Genomic DNA, 20,269 nt, shown 5'->3' with positions numbered 1-20,269 from the left:
CCTGCCAGCAAGGTATTTTGGTAAATGCAGCAATGTGATTAAATTGAGCAGCAGTGTCATAAGAACGTAAGAAATAGGAGTAGTAGGCCAGGTGGCCCTTCGAGCCTGTTCCACCAGTCAATAAGATCACGGTTGAACTTCTACATCAACTCCACTTTCTCGCCCTATCCCCATAGTGTCAAAAAATCTAGCGATCTCAGTCTTGAATATACTCAACTGATCATCCATGGCCCTCTGGGTTAAAGAATTCTAAAAATTCACAACCCCGAGTGAAGAAATTTCTCCTCAGTCCTAAATGACCGATCGCTTATCCTGTGACTATGACCCCCTCGTTCTAGCCTCTACACCCAGGGGAAACAGCCTCTCAGCATCTGCCCCATTAAGCCCTCTCAAAATTCTGTGTGTTTCAATTAGATCATCTCTCATTCTTCTAAATTCCCAAGAATATAAGACCATTCTACTCTCTCGAAGCACCCTCAATCTAGTGAATCCAAGTCATGTTGTGACTGCCATTCAACGGGATAAGAGATCAAAGTGTTGGCCAGGCTGGCATTGCATCAGTCATCTGTTTTATCCAAATGTGGGCAACACATTAACAATCCTTGTGCCAGTCCAGAAGAAGCAGTAAACAGTAAGGTTAAGAGTTGTGGTGACATTAATTGCCAATGACAGTGCTGTGTCCCTGTTCACAATTTAGGTACAGGTATCCTACAACAGATAGCACAGCTATGGTGACTCATTATCCACAGAGGCAATTACTTTTGGTCATAGACAGGTAGATGCGCTAGGCAATGTTCGGTTTAAGTTGTGCGATTGCGCAGCAGTCTGGGGGCCCCGTGCAGACTGCTTGCCAGCTTTCCGATAGAAAAACCTCCCATGCGCGATGATTTAAAATTAATGATGTGTGGGTTGGCTTTAAAAGCAACCCCATCACAGGTTTTCTTTCACCCTGTAGCATTTTATAACATACTGTGATGGGGTTGCTTTTAAAGCCAACCCACACACCATTAATTTTAAATTGACGTGCCAACTTGCATGGGGCTCTGTATCTTGCACTTAGTTTGTATTCTTGGAGCCCCTTTTCTATTAACCATCTCTAATTAATTTCTTGCTCTGCTGATTTCTTATAAATGCTTCATTTATAGATTGCATTGAATTAGGATATTTTACTATGTTAAAAGGCGCTATATAAATGCAAGTTTTTGTTGCACTGATTTTGCACACGTTTGGCAGCTTTGACTTCAGTAAAACTTTAGAAGTTTTAATGCCAACTCCTATTCCACTGAAAGAACAGTAAAAAGAGCTACTGGTTTTGTTTTCAAAACCTCTGCCTCCAAGATCTTTTTATATGGAGCTCATCTTTAGGTCTACTCCATGTAGCCAGGTTGAACATACAGCACAATCCAATCACAAATGATGGAAAATCGCATGATGGGTAATTTTAGTACAAGTGTATTTGCATATAATAATGGTACTCTTGCATGTGACAGTGCACTTTAGGCCAAACTGAAATCAAAGCAGTGTGAATTCAGGATGAATCTGCTGAAATGGATAGTTGATCTGTTTCTAAGATCTTGTACACCAGTTGTGCTTACGCAATTCATTACCACCACAAAAAATCCAGTCTGCGTAACTATATACTAGTGGTAGGGATTTGTGAAGGGAATTTTATTCAATTTTCCAGGTTTGCTTTGCTGATACTGATTATCGACAACAATGGATGAGAGTTTTGTCATCAATATCACAGAAATTCTACTCCTACAAATCAATAACACAAAGTAGAGTAAATCCTTCCACTATAGGTTAACAAAGTTTTGCTACACTGCATGTTAGAGAAATAGTTATGCATTTCATACATATGTATCTCCCAGTTAGAGTCTTACTAAGTTGTACATATTTACCTTCAATTCGGCCAATTTATCGATATAAACTTGTTTTCCCTGATCCTCACCGTCTTCATACAACCAGTTTTCTGTGTCTTCTAGCAGAAGGCTTAATTTGCTTTGTTCCTAGGAGTAAAAATAAAGCTTCACATTGGTCTGTGTCAACCAAGAGTACAAAAATTTACATTTTACTATCATTTCAAAGTATCTGACTTAAAAATCGCTCAGATTTTGCACATTCAATACAAATTAATTTGGTATTTTGCAATTGAAGAATACTGTTTCACTATGGAAAATATGGAGTCACAGGCATTAAGGCAGACATTCACTAAACACACGGCAGTATATTTCTAAATGGTTTCGAAGTTTACTAAAACCCAACTTCATTTTATCCATCCTAGTTTATCCCCTGCCATTGCGTTACAAATGCATTCTTGATATTCATGGAATGGGAAAATAGATATTCCAACACAAAAGGAGTTTTCAACAGACCTGAGGTGTACCAAATGATCCAGCATCACACTGCTGTTAACACTTCTCCATTCAAATTTGAGAATTCAAAAACAATAGCCAATATAAAAATCGCTTTGTTCACCTACTCTATGTAAACTCCACCAAAAATCTGCATAAATTGCACAATTGCCAAATCTACATAAAACACAACTGCCATATTTTTCCTCAATTGTGTGGATGAACATAAAAGGTTCCTTTAAATTGAAAGCATTTCCCTCTCGCACAGAAAAATCCCCACCGCATAAATAGAACATCACACAGGCCCCTGGGTGGGACCACATTTAAACGGTATGTTGACCTAACTATACACATCATATGGAATTAAGGGGTTATGGGGAGCGGGCAGGGAAGTGGACCCTAGTCCATGATCGGATCAGCCATGATCGTATTAAATGGCGGAGCAGGCTTGAGGGGCCGTACAGCCGATTCCTGCTCCTATTTCTTATATTCTTATACTAACCACGGTGTTGCTTATATTTAGGTCAAGTCTGCTTAAAAATGTTTAGCACACTTCCTGCATCCAGTCCATACTGTATAGTCCCTCAGTTGATCTACCAGTAGACAGATTTAGGTGATTCAGGAAGGGATCCCTCTCCCCACGGCCCTTCAGTTTGGCAAGTCCACACTACACAAAACCCTGACCATCTAGTCAAGAGTACTTGGGACGCCGAGTTGAGAATTCAGAGCGCTGTTCATATATTATGATTTAAAAAAAAAACAGCACTTGTTCAGAGTTCGGAAATTATGACAAACAACTGGCTTGCTCTAAACTGAATAGAATGCAGCCTCTTGTTGGGTAGGGTTTGCTGTTACAGTGGAACAACTACAGATTAATGAGCAGGCACAATTCTGTCAGTGCAGTGAACCACATCCCCCCCCACCCTTCAACTCAAGTAGCTTTGCAATTAACCCAAAGGAATGGCAGAGAAAGCACTTGATCAGCATCTTAATCCCTCCCCAAAAGGTAAAATGCAGTAATAAAATGTAAAACAACTTTAACTAAAACAGCATGATGAAGTTAGTCCAGAGGGACAAACCTCAAAAAGATCTCAGCAAATGGCTATTTTCTCAAACCACATTTTCAGGATGACATTTTTTTCTCCCCCTCCAGTTGGCAAAAACACTTCCATCATAGGAAAAACTCGGCAATATTAAAAAGGTATGTTTTGATCATGGATTTCAGAGCACCAAGGACCAATTTGGCACAAGGTAAAACAGAGAAATGATAAAATGCAAGTAGAAATATACAAGTTCATTATTTTTGTGTTATTTATTAGAACTTATTTCCCATTGTTGTCTGCAATCGGCTTACTTCCAAGCAGGAGCAGAGACACAGAATAGCCTATTGTAAAACTCCAGGTATAGTTTTAGAACCCTCTACTTATATTCCTCATTACACATATAGCCTGATATTGAATCAAATACTTACATCTTTACTGACAAACTTTTCATAGATTCCACTTAGCTTGTCCCTACTTTCATACACATATTCTTCCAGTGCATTCTTTGCATCATTTCTTTCCTTTTCAAGTTTATCTTGCATAATCATTTTACCCTAAATTGGAAATAGAAAAAAAAATAGTTAAGATATTTCAATCATTTCAAAGCTGGTTGTATAAATTTCTATTAAATTGAAGATAAAATTGCATTTTCAAGGCATCGCAACAAAAAATGATCACAGGAATTCTGTTCAGCTGATGTTTTAAAACACTTTTCAATATCATAAAATAAGTGAGGGGTCAATTAAAACAAATATGGAAATGGGTAGAAGTCCTATACAGGGTACATTTGGAACTGGCTCGAGAATACCAAACTGCATGAATTGACGTACAAAAACTGTACAATGTATGCTATGAATTGGCATTGGAAGTGCAAGAATCATGGTTCATATGGAAACATTTATCCTGGTGAAGTAGTGAGCGCTCTCTTGAAGATGAGGTTAATAACAGATTTATGGGAAAGTGGAATAGTCTGCATCATGTCAATGCACTTGACATGGGTACAGAGGAAAAACTAAAATGTTTGCTCGAGTACATTCATCCCTCATCCCGATGAGTTAAAGATTTGGAGGGATCGATAAAGTAGCATATTTGAAACTTGCATGTCTTGCAACTGAGTAGATGGGAAGCACTTTTGTGGTCAATAAGAATTTTGCTGTTCTAAGAATCAGAGAGGTCACGCTTCAGAGTTTGTCGAGTTCCATTGTCACCATTCTAAATGCCGCTGTTCTATTCCGCAGGTAGAGCTAGCTCCCTTTACAAGCAAGAGCTGATGGTCTCAGAAGTAGGCTGAATGATCCTTTTTTAAAAATGCTACATTTAAACCTCCAATTATGAAATTATACCTGCAATTTACATAAAACAGAATTCATTCAAATGTGTAAAGGAGAAGTTACCCTTTTAAAACATTAAAAAAAGTTCAGACTAAAGATAGATTGGAAAGAGGCTATTTAGATCATCTAGATACAAATCCAGATATCATTCTTCACTAGATATTGATGCACATACTTTTGGGAGACAAATAGGTTTGGTCCAGCTTACATCGCCTCAAACACAGGGAAATTAAATATTCTTAACGGAGTGTTCATATTACAACATAATTGAATCTTATCAGCAGGGGTTTTCATTTTCTAACACCATCCAGGATTAAGCAACCCGCTTTATTGGCACCTCATCCACCACCTTAAATATTCACTCCCTCCACCGGCGCATCGTGGCTGCAATATGTACCATTTAATAGATGCACGACAGCAACTCACCAAGGTTTCTTTGACAGCACCTCCCAAACTCTTGACCTCTACCACCTAGAAGGACAAGGGTAGCAGGCGCAGGGGAACACCATCACCTCCAAGTTACACACTACCCCGACCTGAAATTATATTGCCGTCCCTTCATCATCACTGCGTCAAAATCCTGGAACACCCTCCACAACAGCACTGTGGGAGTACCTTCACCAAACGGACTGCAGCGGTTCAAGAAGACAGCTCACCACCACCTTCGAGGACAATTAGGAATGGGCAATAAATGCTGACCTTGCCAGTGATGCCCACATTCCAGGAACAAATAAAAAAAATTGAGATGCAATGCTGTAACTGGAGCTTGAAAACACTAAATGCAGATATGTGGAATGTTCCACTTCCACTAATGCATTCAGAATCTGTTTGAACTGGCAAAGTGAAAATACATCTCTTGGTAGTAGGTCTTGTTTATTTCATTACCAGTTCAGCACACCCAATTCAGATAAGTTATTGAACATGTCAGGTTGTAGATTTAGGCATGTTGGGAGTCAATATTGGTGTGCAACAAAACCAGTGCAAGATACTTTTTTCATGGCCCAATAGGCACCCATCAAAAAGTAGTTGGTTTTCCCCTACCCCGTACAGATTCACAGTATCTTCTGATGTAAATGTAACATCTTTGAAAAAGTTTGTGTCACATGTATAGTACAGAAGCAGGCCATTCAGCCCAACTGGTCTACATCGCCGTTTATGCTCCACACGAGCCTCCTCCAACCCTTCATCTAACCCCATCAGAATATCCTTCCATTCCTTTCCCCCTCCTGTACATACCTAGCTTTTTCTTAAATGCATCAATGCTATTTACCTCAACTACTCAGTGTGGTAGCACGTTCCACATCCTTAGCACTCTTTGGATAAAAAGGTTTCTCCGGAATTCCCGAATGGATTTATTAGTAACTATCTTATATTTATGACCTCTAGTTTTGGACTCCTCCACAAGTGGAAACATTTTCTAGACATCCATCTTAATCCTTTCATTATCTTAAAGACCTCAATCAGGTCACCTCAGCCTTTTTTTCCCCCCCTAGAGGAAAGAGGATGTAATTATCAGCATTTCCTGATAATTACATCCTCAGTTCTGCTATCAACTTTGTGAATATTTTTTGCATCTTCTCAAATACCTCTATCATTTTTATAATATGGAGGCCAGAACTATGCACAGTACTCCAAGTGTAGTCTAACCAAGGTACGATACAAGTTTAACATAACTTTTGCTTTTGAATTCTGTCCCTCTAGAAATGAACCCCAGTGCTTGGTTTGGCCTTAACCGGTGTCATTATTTTGTGATTTGTGTAACTGTATCCCTAGATCCCTTTCTTCCTCTCCCCCATTCAATATTTTATTATCCATGTACTTAGTATGTGGACTCCTTTTTCTTACTACCAAAATGCACCACCTCACTTATCTATATTGAAATGAATGTCAATTACACATCCATTCTGCAAGTTTATTGATGTCTTCCTGCATTTTGTTGCATTCTTCCTTTATATTAACTACTTCACAATTTAGTGTCGTCTGCAAATTTTTAAATTGTACTTCTGATTCTGAAGCCAAAAACATTTATCTAAATTGTGAACAGTGGTCCCAGCACTGATCACTGTGGAACACCACTTCCCACCTTTTACTTGTCAGAGTAGCTGCCTTTACCCCCCGACTCACTTTTGTTTTGTTGCCAGCTTGCTATCCATTCTGCTACCCCTGTCCCCAGACGCCACATGCTCTGACCTTATTCACGAGTCTACTATGCGATAATCTTAGCAAAGGCCTTTCAAAATCCAAACATATTACATCTGCTGTATTACCCTTGTCTACCCTCGGTTACCTCTTTAAAGAATTCAATAAAGGTTGGTAAAGCATGACCTTCACTTTTGAAATCTGTGCAAACTATTCTTTAATGTATTTTGGGGTTCTAGATGTTTTTCTATTACATCTTGGAGTAAAGATTCCATTATTTTTCCTACCTCAGTTTCAACGTATATATTCAGCAGTTGCTGACCCAGTTGCCATTGCAGATTGTTCTCTATAGGTAGGTCCACAGTCTTTGTTTTGACCTTCGCCTTCTTTGCCTGTGGAGGCTGGTCTTTGTTTTTATCTTCCTTTGAAGCCATTTCACATGTCTAAAAAGAAGAATTAACCAGAGTTGAGTTAAATCCAATGATAAAACTTTTTTTCATAATATAGCATTCTAAAAATCAGAGAACTGTTAAAAGGAAAGTTTTATGCAGCCGAGGAGTCCATCTTCCATGAGTTTGCATATGGAAAGAGATGACCAAGTGGCCTAGAAATACGACAGCACAGCAAAACAGCAACCCCCGCCGCCCCCCCCCCAGTTGAAAGAGCGCAGTCAGCATTGTTATTTTAGCGCTGCCTGCTGATTTAAACAATCAGAGCGTAGAACCTACTGTGGAACACGCAGGTTTCAGGTGGCAGTCTCAGTGGGAGGCCCAATGTAGTGTGACCCGTGTCCCTGGAGCAAGGCAGTGTTGTCTTAAAGCTAGCCTGTCATTTTAGAAAGCAGTCTTGAGCCCTTAAAGGGGAACTGCCTTCTAAAATGAAAAAATCATTTAAAAATAGGCAGTCGTTAGCCCTTAGAGCTCAACTGCCACCTGAAAGAAATCCCATTAAAAATAATTCCGAAATGGTAGTCTTCAGCTTTTCAAGCTAAACTGGCTTCTGTATGTAAATAAAATGGTAAAAATGCTTCAGCACGAACACTAATGGCTCAACATGCCAGGGAAAGGGCACCCAGGTTCTTGCATGCAGCACTCCAGCTTTGTGCAGGGTGGGGGGGGGGGGGGGGGGGGTCAACACTGCAAGAGAGGTCCTCTACCCAGGAGAAGGCCAGGAGGGCCCCCAGAAAGAACGATGTTGGACCAGATCACCAAGGCCATCACTGGCTGTGTCTCTTTCAAGACCTGGCTCCAGTGCCCAAAGAAGTTATGACCTCGGACCAGTGGTCAAGGTCAGTGAATGCATCTTCAAAAGCCATCTCCTACCAACTGCACCTCGAGCCTCACAGACTGCTCATTGCATGACCACCTCGCCCCCCCGCCACAATCATTCATCTACCAACAATCTGTACAAAATACAAGGCACACCTCAGATTTCTAACTTCATCTCACCCCCTTGGAGGAGATGGCCACTCTTGGCAGGGGCATGGCTGAGCCCTTGGCCAGTGGCAGGGCTGAAAGAATACAAGATGCTGGGATCCTCACAAGTTATCTTCCTTCTCGCATCCCATGTCCCCATTATCTCAAATTATCTTCCGATTTACAAGGTGCGTATGGTGTAAGTATACAGCTCTTGCTTTCCTGTCCTCCCCTCACCACAACTCTACCCTTGGGTTTCTGAAAGCCTGCCCAGCCAGTGGTTGACCAAAGAGGGAGGAGAGTGAAGAAGAAACACGGTCACTTGATTTCACACTCCCAACCACCAGCTCCTCGATGTTGTCCTGTAAGGCCATCTGCAGTAATCCCATCTGCAGTAATCCCACAGAAAGTCAGCCGCCTTCCACCAGCTATGCTGCAGCTACTGGGGTAGCACTGCGTGACATCACTAGGATAGTCAATGGGAGACACAAGACAGTCACTAAGGGAATGCACAAGGTGATTAGTTGATTTCTTAATGTTATATTGGTTGGTTAATATGGATAAAGTTGGATTGGGAAGTTTGCATTGTGGTGGCTTTTATTTCAGCATGGTGTCCCAACAGAACGCAGTGATGGTCAGTAACAGGGAAGGTATTTTGGGACAAATGTTGAAAGGGGAATTGGGCTTATGTTCACTGGTACCGCAGACAGATGATTAAATCCTGAATACCCCGGTCAGAAAGGGCCCGTTTGGGTTGCATCCTCCACTTCCGCTTCAGCTTCCTCCCCTCTCTCTGCAAGCAGTTTGTCAGCTTTGCTGCCTCGGCTTCATTTCCATGTGCCTGCCAGGACTGTGAGCAAATGGTCTTCTCAGGAGGTAAAATACTACAGATGCTGGAAATCTGAAATGAAAGCAGAAAATGCTGGAAATACTCAGGTCAGGTAGCATCGCGACCTGGAACGTTAATTCTGTTTCTCTCTCCAAAAGATGCTGCCTGACCTGCTGAGTACTTCCAGCATTTTCTGTATTCTCAGAGGCCTTCCTTTACCATCCAAAGCCTTGCAATCATCCAGCAGCACTCACTGCAAACTAAATCAATTGCATCTAGCCACTACTTAAAAATATTTTTGTGAAGTCCAAAAGCTGAAATCCAAACCTACTTGAAAGTTGTGTGCCCCTTTAAGAAGTGCTGATGGTCTCTCTCCAGGACTGCTTCACGCATATTTTTCTATGCGTTTTCAGGACACAGCATTATGAAAAACGAGAACGTCCAAACGACATCGAGGAGTTGGGAGTGTGAAATCGAATGACCGTGTTGTTTCTTCTTCACTCTCCTCCCTCATTTTGGTCAACCACTGGCTGGGCAGGCTTTCAGACAACCAAAGGTCTTGGTCGTCAAATCAGCTGTTGCAAGCCAATTGATGTCACAATCTACTTATTTAAATTTGAGAGACCAGCGCCGTCAACGGCACTGCTATGGCCCGCACCAAAATGACAGACACCATGGCCCATCCCAGAAGCGGGCGAAAGCGAGGTGGCCACCATTTCTTCAACAAAACCAGCCTTAATGGCCGGCGCTACATCACATTTTGAGGCCAGTGTATCTTCAGATGCAGTGGGCTTAGCAAACCATGTGCAGGCATAATTCAGTCCCCATTTCAAAGTCATACATTCAATCTTTTTATACAACATTTGATATAGCCACCTACAATATATTAAAAATCTCATGTCTCCATGAACTTTGTCAAATTCTGACATAACGATTCTACGAAGCGCCTTGGGACATTTATGTAAAGGACCTAAATAAATGCAAGTTGTTGTTGTTGAAAGGAGGTGGACAGTGGTAGCAGGAAAGAATGGAAGCGATAGAGGAAATTGGGAGGTGAGGGGACAGAGGAAAGGTAGGCATCGCTTATCTACAGGCAGTTGATGTCATTTGCATCATTGCACAAGTTGTACCTGAGATGTGTAGGTGGTAAACCCTGCATTAAAAAGGTGTGGCTTTCACACCGAAGCAACGGAGTGTCTCATTGTACATTTAAAAAAGTTCACACTGCAGGAAACAGAATTTGCAGACACCAGATCACCCATACTGAATAAAAATGATCTGGCATGGTAGAAGTTCTACTCTGCTTTAAAAAAAACCAAATACAAATTTTATTGGCGGCATTGCAAAATTAGTCATTCCATCAGATTAATTTTATAATTTTAATTATGAATTTGAAGTAAAAGAAATGCTGCAAAATGGGCTACCATTCTCTCTTGATCCAATGATGCTACAATGACCTTCACGCCATCATAAAGTCAGAAGTGGGGATATTCGCTGATGACTGCAGTGCTCAGTTCCATTTGCAACTCCTTAGAGAATGAAGCAGTCTGTGCTCGCCTACAGCAAGACCTGGACAGCATTCAGGCTTGGGCTGATAAGCGGCAACTCACATTCATACCACGCAAGTGTCGGGCAATGACCATCCCCAAGTGAGAGTCTAACCACCTCCCCTTGACATTCAACGACATTATCATTGTCTAATCCCCCATCAATATCCTGGGGGGGGGGGGGGGGGGGGGGGGTGGAAAGGATGGGGGCAGGGGTGAAAGAAAGTCACCATTGACCAGAAACTGAATTGGACCAACCACATAAACACTGCAGCTACAAGAGCCGGTCAGAGGCTGGGTAGTCTGTGGCGAGTGACTCACCCGACTCCCCAAAGGATTTACATCACCTACAAAAAAGGTACAAGTCAGGAGTGTGATGGAACACACTTCACTAGCCAGGATGAATGCAACTGCAACAACACGCAAGAAACTCGACAGCATCCAGGACAAAGCAGCCCGCTTGATTGGCACCCCACCCACTGCCTGCACCACCAGCGCACCGTGGCTGCAGTGTGTAATATCGACAAGCTGCACTGCAGCAACTCACCAAGGCTTCTTCAGCAGCACCGCCGAAAACCGTGACCTCTACCACCTAGAAGGATGGGGGGCAGCAGGCACTGGGAAGCACCATCACCTCCAAGTTACACACCATCCTGATTGGGAAATATAATTGCCGTTCCTTCATAGTCACTGGGTCAAAATCCTGGAACTCCCTCCCTAACAGCACTGTGGAAGTACCTGCATCACATGGATTGCAGCGGTTCAAGAAGGTAGCTCACCATTACTGTCTCAAGGGCAATTAGGAACGAGCAATAAATGCTGGTTTTGCCAGCGACGCCCACATCCCAGGAACGAATACATTTAAAAAAAAAAAATCCAATGCAGCTGAATGTGACAAAAATGATTAGAAATCTTACCACAAGTGATTGCTCAAGAAAATTATAGAAAACTACTTAAGTACAGAGTTTTATTATCTGAATGAATGCACCGGAGTGTCCATTGAATCATTAATGCTCAGGAGTGTCGATTGAATCATTAATGCTCACTGGGATAATCCAGAATGCCACTTCGCATGATTTAAAAATCACAGAAGCCGCCAAACCACAAAAATTACCTCCATTTCATCGATTTCATTTTTCTGACCCTCTGTTGAGCCTGGTGGGTGATTGCCATCTCCATGAGCTGGCTCTTCCTGCTGGTCAATTTGCATCTTACTCTGAAAAGAACAAAAGTATGTTTGCTCCAAAATCCATAATTTCTTAAACACAATATGCTACAGACAAGTTTTTAAATCTGGGGGGTGGGATAGAAGCAGTAGGAACAAAACATCATACTTGGTCGCGAGCAACACACCCCTGTACAGCTGACAAAGATTCTGAAGACTGGCCCAGCATAGCTGGCAATTCAACTTTTCCTCCCTTTTTGGTGGGCTATCGACCCTCAGCTCTTCCCTGTTGACAGTATAGCTCTGATATGGATATGATGTGGAAATGACAGGAAAAATAAATGCTGGTTTATGTTTGCTAATTTTTTGTATAAAGTACTAGCAGTAGTAGTAGTAGTAGTAGTAATCATTTCATTGGCAGTCCCTCGAAATCAAGAAGACTTGCTTCCACTCTGAGTTTTTAGGTGACTGAACAGTCCAATATGGGAATTACAGTCCGTCACAGGTGGGGCAGTAGTCGAAGGAAAGGGTGGGTGGGACTGGTTTGCCGCACGCTCCTTCCGCTGCCTGCGCTTGTTTTCTGCATGCTCTCGGCGATGAGACGCTAGGTGCTCAGCGCCCTTCCGGATGCTCTTCCTCCACTTCGGGCGGTCTTTGGCCAGGGACTCCCAGGTTTCAGTGGCGATGTTGCATTTTATCAAGGAGGCTTTGAGGGTGTCCTTAAAAGGTTTCCTCTGCCCACCTTGGGCTCACTTGCAGTGCAGGAGTTCAGAGTAGAGCGCTTGCTTTGGGAGTCTTGCGTCAGGCATGTGGACAGTGTGGCCCGCCCAACGGAGCTGGTCGAGTGTGGTCAGTGCTTCGATGCTGGCCTGATCGAGGATGCCAATGCTGGTGCATCTGTCCTCCCAGGGGATTTGCAGTATCTTGGACACATCGTTGGTGGTATTTCTCCAGCGATTTGAACCTCTATTGCATCGAACACACTTCCTCAGGTGGCTGAAGGCTGCGCTGTCGCACTGGAGGCGGTGTTGAACCTCGCTGATAGGCTCCTGAGGAATGAAAAGTGGTCCACGTGTCCAGGGCCTTGCCGTGGATCTTAATGACTGGGGGGGGGGGGGGGGGGGGTGCAGTGTTGTGTGGCGGGGTCAGGTTGGTGGAGGCCCTTTGTCTAAATGGATATTTAGTGTAAGGCTGTGCTTTCATACGCCTCAGTGAAGATGTTGACTATGACTTGGAGTTCAGTCTCAATGTGCGCAGATGCAAGTGTCGTCCGCTTACTGTTGTTCGATGAGAGGTTGGGACGGTCTTGGATCAGGCCTGGAGACAACGAAGTTGAACAGGTTCCCACTGGTTCTATAGTTTAATTCCACTCCAGCGGGGAGCTTGTTGAGAAAGAGAAAGAGAAAGAGAAAGAGAAAGAGAAAGAGAAAAAGAGAAAGAGAAAGAGAAAAAGAAAAAGAGAAAGAGAAAAAGAGAGCATTGCAGCGAGGAAGATAGAGAAGAGGGTTGGCGCGATGATGCAGCCCTGCTTGACCCCGGTCCGGACGTGGTTCGAGTTGGTGATGGATCCATTGGTCAGGGTCATGGCTTGCATGTCGTGGAGCAGGCGGAGGATGGTGACAAACTTTTGGGGGTAGCCGAAACGGAGGAGGATGCTCCATAGTCCCTCGCGGTTGACAGTGCCAAAGGCCTTGGTAAGGTCAAAGGCAGCCATGCACAAGGGTTGGTGCTATTCCCTGCATTTTTTTTTGCAGTTGTCGCGCCATAAAGATCATGTCCGTTGTACCCCGTAGTGGATAAAATCTGCACTGCGACTCCGGCAGGAGCTCCTCAGCCACAAGTAGAAGACGGTTGAAGAGGGTTCTAGCAATGACTTTCCCAGTGGCTGAAAACGGAGATTCCTCTGTAGTTGCCAGTCGGACTTGTCCCCTTTTTAAATGATGGTCACGATTACTGCATCTCGGAGATCTCCCGGCATGCTCTCCTCCTTCCGGATCAGATGAGGTCATGCATTTGTGCCAATAGTGCCTCTCCGCCATACTTTAGTGCCTCAGAGGGGATTCCATCCGCTCCTGTTGCCTTGTTGACCTTGAGCTGGCGGGTGGCCTTTTCTACCTCGTGCAGGGCTGGGGTTTTGCCGAGATGGTGGCGGGTAGCATGCTGCAGGATGGAGTCGAGGGCACTCGAGTCAAAGGCAGAGTCTCGATTAAGGAGATCTTCGAAGTGCTCCTTCCAGCGGGTCCCGACTGCCTCCCCATTCTTGGCCAGCAGTGGGGTGGGGCCTTGGGTGCGGTGAAGAATCCTCGCACATCATGGCTGTCAGCCAGCTGCTGAATCTCCTGAGTTTTCTCCACCCACCATTTTTCCTTTAGGTCGTGGGTTTTTTGTTGGACCGCGGCCTCAAGCCATCTGAAATGCTGCTTTACTGCTCCAGTGTTGGGTTGTTTTAGGTTCAGAAATGCCCTGTGCTTGTGATTGATTAGCTCTTGGATCTCCTAGTCACTCTCATCAAACCAGTCCTGGTGTTTCCTGGTTGAGTGACCGAGCGTCTCTTCGCAGGCACTGGTTATGGTGGCTTGCGAAGAGAAACATTGTGGGTATTCTGCGTCTCGGGGTCATCAAGGGTCACCAGGTTAGCAGTAATGCACTTGCTGTATAGGGCTCTCTTAGCTGGGTCTTTGAGTGTCCCAGCATTGATTTTTTTTGTGGCATTGCTTCTGATGCCTTCACCTCTTTGGGGCTATATTGATGTTGATGATGGAACGGATTAGGCGGTGGTCCATCCTGCTGTCATCAGCTCCTGTCAGGATGTGGGTGATGCGCACATCCTTGCAATCCCTGGCTCGAATAGTGACAGTCGAGTAGTGCCAGTGTTTGGAGCGAGGGTGTTGCCACGATGCCTTGTACTTGTCCCTCTGGCGGAACAAGGTGTTAGTGATGACAAGGTCGTGTTCTAGGCATTGTCAGGAGCAGGGTACCGCTGGAGTTGGTTTTCCCTACCCCCTCTCTGCCGATCACGCCTCCCCAGAGGTCTGTGCCCTTGATTGCTCTGGCGTTGGAAGTCACCGAGGAGGATCAGTTTGTCGTCCGTAAGGACGCGGGACAGGGATTGTTCAAGGCTGGAGTAAAACCCTCTTTGGTCTCATCTGTTGCATCGAGTGTTGGGGTGTACGCACTGATGACTGGCACACTGGTTCCAGGATAGGGTGAGCTGGAGAGTCATGAGACTTTTGCTAATCCCGCAGGAGGAATCTCTGGGGCGGTCAACCACCTCGTTCTTGATACTGAAACCAACTTAGTGGAGGCGGCGTTCTTCCTCTGGTTTGTCTTTCCAGAAGAAGGTGTAACCTCCACCTTGTTCCTTGAGCTGGCCTTCCCCTGCCTGCCGGGTCTCGCTTAGGGTGGCAATGCCAACATCGAAGAGTCTATGGTGGTGCAACATTCCCGTCTGTTGTTGTTGGAGGTGTCCATGAGGGTCCTGACGCTCCAGGTCCCAAACTTCATTTGAAGGGTGGAAGATGCCTGTGCATGAGTTCTTTTAACATGGGGGGGGGCCGTTGCACACCGGCTACCACATGGGCTTAGCTGAGCAAGATCCAGTGACAAACAGGTCCAAGACGACTTGAGACCAGGCACTACTGTATGAGCCCAATTGCCTACGGCGAGATATGGGCCGCAAGCTCACGCTGAGCAGCGGCCATCGGTGAATGTTAAGAGATCCGAGGCCTGGTTGGGGGCAGCCATTGGGAAGGTCAGAGGTCCATTTTGTGGAAGGAGAGTGACCACAGCCATTGTGCACACCATGTGCTTGACAGAGATTCCGCCATTTGAGTGGGGCCAGCAGCTGGGGGGAGGTCAGAGTGTCGCTGGAAGGAGAGGCCAGGACATCGTCGATGGATGAAGGCCTGAACGTCGCCGGAGGAAAGGCGGCCAGGACCTCGCCGATGGATGAAGGGAGACCTGGAGGGAAGGCTCACGCGTGAGATAGGCCCAAACCTGTTTTTGAAGCTGGTCGAAGGCTCACCACCGCGGAGATCACCAGGGGTCGCTTGGAGCAGCTGAGTCGTCCGTGGGGAGCAAGAAGCGAGGGTCCAACTGGAGGGACTTGGCAGTGAGGTGGTCGGCCTGGAAGGTAGGCCGCGGTTGGGAGATGGTCAGTGGGTCCTTGCAGCACGGTTTAAGGGGTAGGTAGAGTACTTTGAGGGTCGGAGTTAGGACCCGGGGGTGGGGGGGGGAGAAGGTTTGAGGGAGAGAGATGGCAACAGATGGCCAGATGAAGGCTTTTCGGGGAGAGCTCCCTAGGGAGCTGCTATCTCATCCACTATCTTGCAGTAATAAAGCCTCAGCAGCTAGCACATTACTTGTTAAAACTCAGTACTAGGTTTGGTGCAGGACATTTAACCCAGAGTTCACAATCTTGCTGCTGTGTGCAATTACTGAATGGAGGTCAGTCACATCCCTCTCGCGGAAGGAAGGAAAATTTAGAGAGCTGAACAATCAAGGCCAGGAAGTCTATCTTTAGTCCACTCTTTCAAGTAGGGAAGATACACAGTAGCTTTGAAGCAGAGGCAGATTAGGGAGTGGGTGAAAAACAAATTCAGACTTAATTTTAGCAAGCAACCTAGTGTCCAACAATACTGATGAATTAATACTTTTAATGTTACGATCAAGACAATCTTTCTTATGAATGGTTCCACTGCCCAATTGCAAAGATAAGAATTCAAAAAGGAGCACCAGACATAAATCTCAACATTGTTCATGAAATAGCCCACTAAGAGCAAGACATTGTATACCTCCTCCTCTTTTAGATTAGTCTGGGATTGCTGATCCGTTTCCATTGGAACATCATCCGTCTCTTCACATTTCTGCACTTCCACCAATGAGGCACTGGATACACTGAAGACACCGTGAATGTTAACCCGCACTTTCACTTTCACCTTCGAACTGGACCCATCGCTTTGAGGGACAACTTTCTGAACAGTAAAGTGACCTTAAATAGTAAATGAAAAATTATTATTTGTACATCAAAACAACCCTCAAAAATAAAAAACCTTCAAATTTAAGCTGTAAATAATGAGTTGAAATAGGTGTTATTTTTATTAGGAAATACAAATTTCAGGTCGGCCTCAGATATTCTCTCCAGTCAGAATCACCTAGCTCACAACCCTCAATCAGGAGTTTACTTCTGCTATTCAATGTCTAAATATAAGATAGCATAACCTGGGCAGGGAAAGAGACCCCTTGTTATATAACATAGTCATTATGATTCTCACAAATATCCTCACAGACACTTCAATTTTCCAGATTAATACTCTAGGGAGATAAGGCCAGATACAAAATCAATCATTCAGGTGCTTTATTTCAGGCAATAAATGAACATAGAGCAACTGTTATAGCAAATCTCACCTGAATACATTCAGTACCTCCTCATAAATAATAGAAAATATGCAACGCTGTCCTGGTTAGCTGTCTAAGTAACACCTCATTTTAGTCAGTTTGCATCACTGAATGAGACACGAGGTAGACTGACCCAAGCCTTACTTCCCTCTCAGCTAACATTACTTCAAACATGCATCCCTTCATTCTTCTTATGGCCTCCTGGGTCAAGTTTGGCAATAACCCCTTCCCTGCCTGGAAGTTGGCCTGTAGAACTACCAATTCAGCCTGCTAAATCCCTTCCCCAGGTTGTTGTCCAGCACCTCCCACCCCCCCCCTTAACTACTGCTGTTTTCAGAATGAATAGTGTTACACCAGCGTAATGAGCCTGGATGATTCATAGATAGTTAGAACAGAGAATATGCAACATTCCAACAGACTTATCTTCCTTCACCCTGCACATGGCTATATGCTGGAATTTAAACCTTTGTTAACTCATGTTAACTTAAATCTAATACTTCAATATAAGCTTGTAGCTGAATCCTTCCACATGGAAATGGTTGAAAATCGTGAAATGCAATACTCCCAGTGTTCTCAAACCAATCCCATTAGAGATAATGGAGAAGCATGGAAAGAGACAAAACTTCAGCTTGGAGAGATCTTCATAAAATCTCTAACACCCCAAAAACTATGGTTGAACTTCGTAAGAAGGACACCCATTATATTCCAAGCTAGTTTTAACAACCCTCCCAAATAAATCCATTCAAATTGTACAAACATTCCTCTCAACATGAAAACATCATTTAGAGGAAACAGAAGCATTTGCTACAACTCACCAATTTGGGGGTCAGGATAGGGTAACTCCTTAGGACAATTGTAAATTGCTTCAAGGTCAAAGGATTCTTTTCTATAGAAAGTAAGAACTTTGGAGAATGGTGCTGCATGATTCTTGGGGAACACCTCACAGTCACTAAAGAGAAATTAAAAAAAAATCATAGAATCTATTAGAATCAATTTCAAATGCATTGAAAACTAAATATACTAATCATTCTCGACAAACGTCACTAATCTGAGGAAAAAGTGTGTAACAATGATGTAAATATTGCATTACAAAAATCTTAGCCAAATATTTGTACTCATTAATGTACACTAAGTCTAGACATTTCTTTCTCCCCCACCCCTGTTCATTGTATATAGTTAACCAAACAAAAAGGGGTGAGAAAAAGAAATTAGGTCAAATAATAATTTGCATTTATATATAGAGCCTGCAACGTAGAAAAACGCTCCATGGTGCTTCAGAGGCATAACCCGACAAAAAAAGTGAACACCAAGCCAAAGTAGGTCTTGAGAGGTGACTAAAAGCTTGGTCAAAGGAGTGGATTTTAAAGAGTGTCTTAAAAAGGAGAGGGAGGTGGAAAGGTTAGGTTAGATGGTTGAAAGCATAGCCTCCAACAGTAGGATGGAGAGAGTGGGGGTGCGCAAGAGACCAGAGATGGAGGAACAAAGAGCTGAGGGTTGTAGGGCAGGAGAAGGCTACACAGATAGAAAGCAGAGAGGTCATGAAGGGATTGAAACAGGAGGATGAGAATTTTAGATTGGAGGCATTGGGGGACCAGGACTGAATTTAGGTTAGCGAGCACAGGGGCGAGAGGCAAGTGGGACAGGACACAGGCTGCAGAGTTTTGGATAAGAAAGTTTATGGAGGATAGGAGGGCAGCCAGGAGAGCATTGGAATAGTCGAGTCTGGAAGTGACAAAGACATGGATTAGAGTTTGGGCAACAGATAGGCTGAGGCAGTGGCGGAGATGGGCAATGCTACAGTGGTTGAAGTAGACGATCTTTGTAATGGAAAGAATACAGGGTTGGGAGCTCAGCTTGAAGTCAAATAGGAAGACAAGGTTGAAACAATCAGATTCATCCTGAGGAGGGGGATGGAATCAGTGGCGAGGTTATGGCAGGGGAGGACTTGAGCGAGGTGGAGGACAGGAAGAGCTGGGTGTCATTCATATACATATGGAACTAGGTGGGCATAGATTTAGGAGGTGACAACACGTTCGAGGACTTTGGATAGGAAACAAAGGTTGGAGATGGGGCAGTAGGGGCTTAGTGGATTTTCTGTGCATTGGGGCGATAATGGTTTTGAAAGGGTGGGACGCAGCAAGAAGAGTAGGACCATTTTCGTTCATTCATTCACAGGATTATGAGCGTTGATGGCAAGGCCAGCAATTATCACCCATCCCCAATTGACCTGCAATCTGTGTGGTGAAGGTACTCCCACAATGGTTTTAGATAGGGAGTTCCAGGATTTTGACCCTGCACCGATATATTTCCAAGTCAGGATGGAGTGTGATTTGGAGGGGAACTTGAAGGTGGTGGTGCTCCCATGTGCCTGCTGCCCTTGTCCTTCTAGGCAGTAGTGGTTGCCGGTTTGGGAGGTACAGTCAAAGAAGCTTTGGCGAAGTGCTGCAGTGCATCTTGTAGATGGTACACACTGCACAGTACGCCAATGGTGGAGGGAGTAAATGTTTAAGGTAGTCAAATTGCTGCTTTGTCCTGGATAGTATCGTGCGTCTTGAATGATGTTGGAGCTTCACTTATCCAAGCAAGTAGAGAGTTTTCCATCACACTCCTGACTTGTGCCTTGTAAGTGATGGAAAGGCTTTGGGGGAGTCAGAGGGCGAGTCACTCTGCGCAGAATACCCAGCCTCTGACCTGCTCTTATAGCCACAGTATTTTGTGGCTGGTCCAGTTAAGTTTCTGGTCAGTGGTGACCCCAGGATGTCGATGGTGGGGGATTTGAAATACCAGTTAGCATAGGGATCAGGAAGGGAAGTTGGGTGCTGAGCAGTTTAGTGGGAATAGGGTCAAGGGAGGATTAAGGTGGGCCTCATTCAAAGATTGATGACAGACCTCTGGTACATCACCTGTGAGCCATGTCAGTAAGGGTCAGGCATTCCAACCTCAGGATCCATCAAAGGCAAGCTGACTCTGTCCTTACTGGAGAATTCCCAGTGGAGGTTGGTGGATCATGATGCAAGAACCCTGGCGGTATGCGTCAACAATGTCACTA

The 20,269-nt window shown here is 44.3% G+C and overlaps 1 protein-coding gene across 1 annotated transcript in view; it reads right to left on the bottom strand.

Moving 5' to 3' along the window:
• The window catches only part of LOC139258434 (heat shock 70 kDa protein 4-like), a 54,029-nt gene that overhangs the window by 12,974 nt on the left and 20,786 nt on the right, over positions 1 to 20,269 (bottom strand). The window contains exons 9-14 of the mRNA XM_070874787.1: positions 18,036 to 18,169; positions 16,617 to 16,813; positions 11,773 to 11,874; positions 7,155 to 7,310; positions 3,826 to 3,951; positions 1,902 to 2,009 (exon numbers count right to left, since the gene is read on the bottom strand). Coding sequence (XP_070730888.1) covers positions 1,902 to 2,009; positions 3,826 to 3,951; positions 7,155 to 7,310; positions 11,773 to 11,874; positions 16,617 to 16,813; positions 18,036 to 18,169 — 823 coding nt within the window. The remainder of the gene's footprint in view (positions 1 to 1,901; positions 2,010 to 3,825; positions 3,952 to 7,154; positions 7,311 to 11,772; positions 11,875 to 16,616; positions 16,814 to 18,035; positions 18,170 to 20,269) is intronic.

The sequence above is a fragment of the Pristiophorus japonicus genome, unplaced genomic scaffold, assembly GCF_044704955.1.
Source record: "Pristiophorus japonicus isolate sPriJap1 unplaced genomic scaffold, sPriJap1.hap1 HAP1_SCAFFOLD_986, whole genome shotgun sequence".
In the NCBI taxonomy this organism is placed as follows: Eukaryota; Metazoa; Chordata; class Chondrichthyes; family Pristiophoridae; genus Pristiophorus; species Pristiophorus japonicus.
The sequence above is the reverse complement of the archived record's forward strand: the minus strand, read 5'-3'. Positions and strand labels throughout refer to the sequence as shown.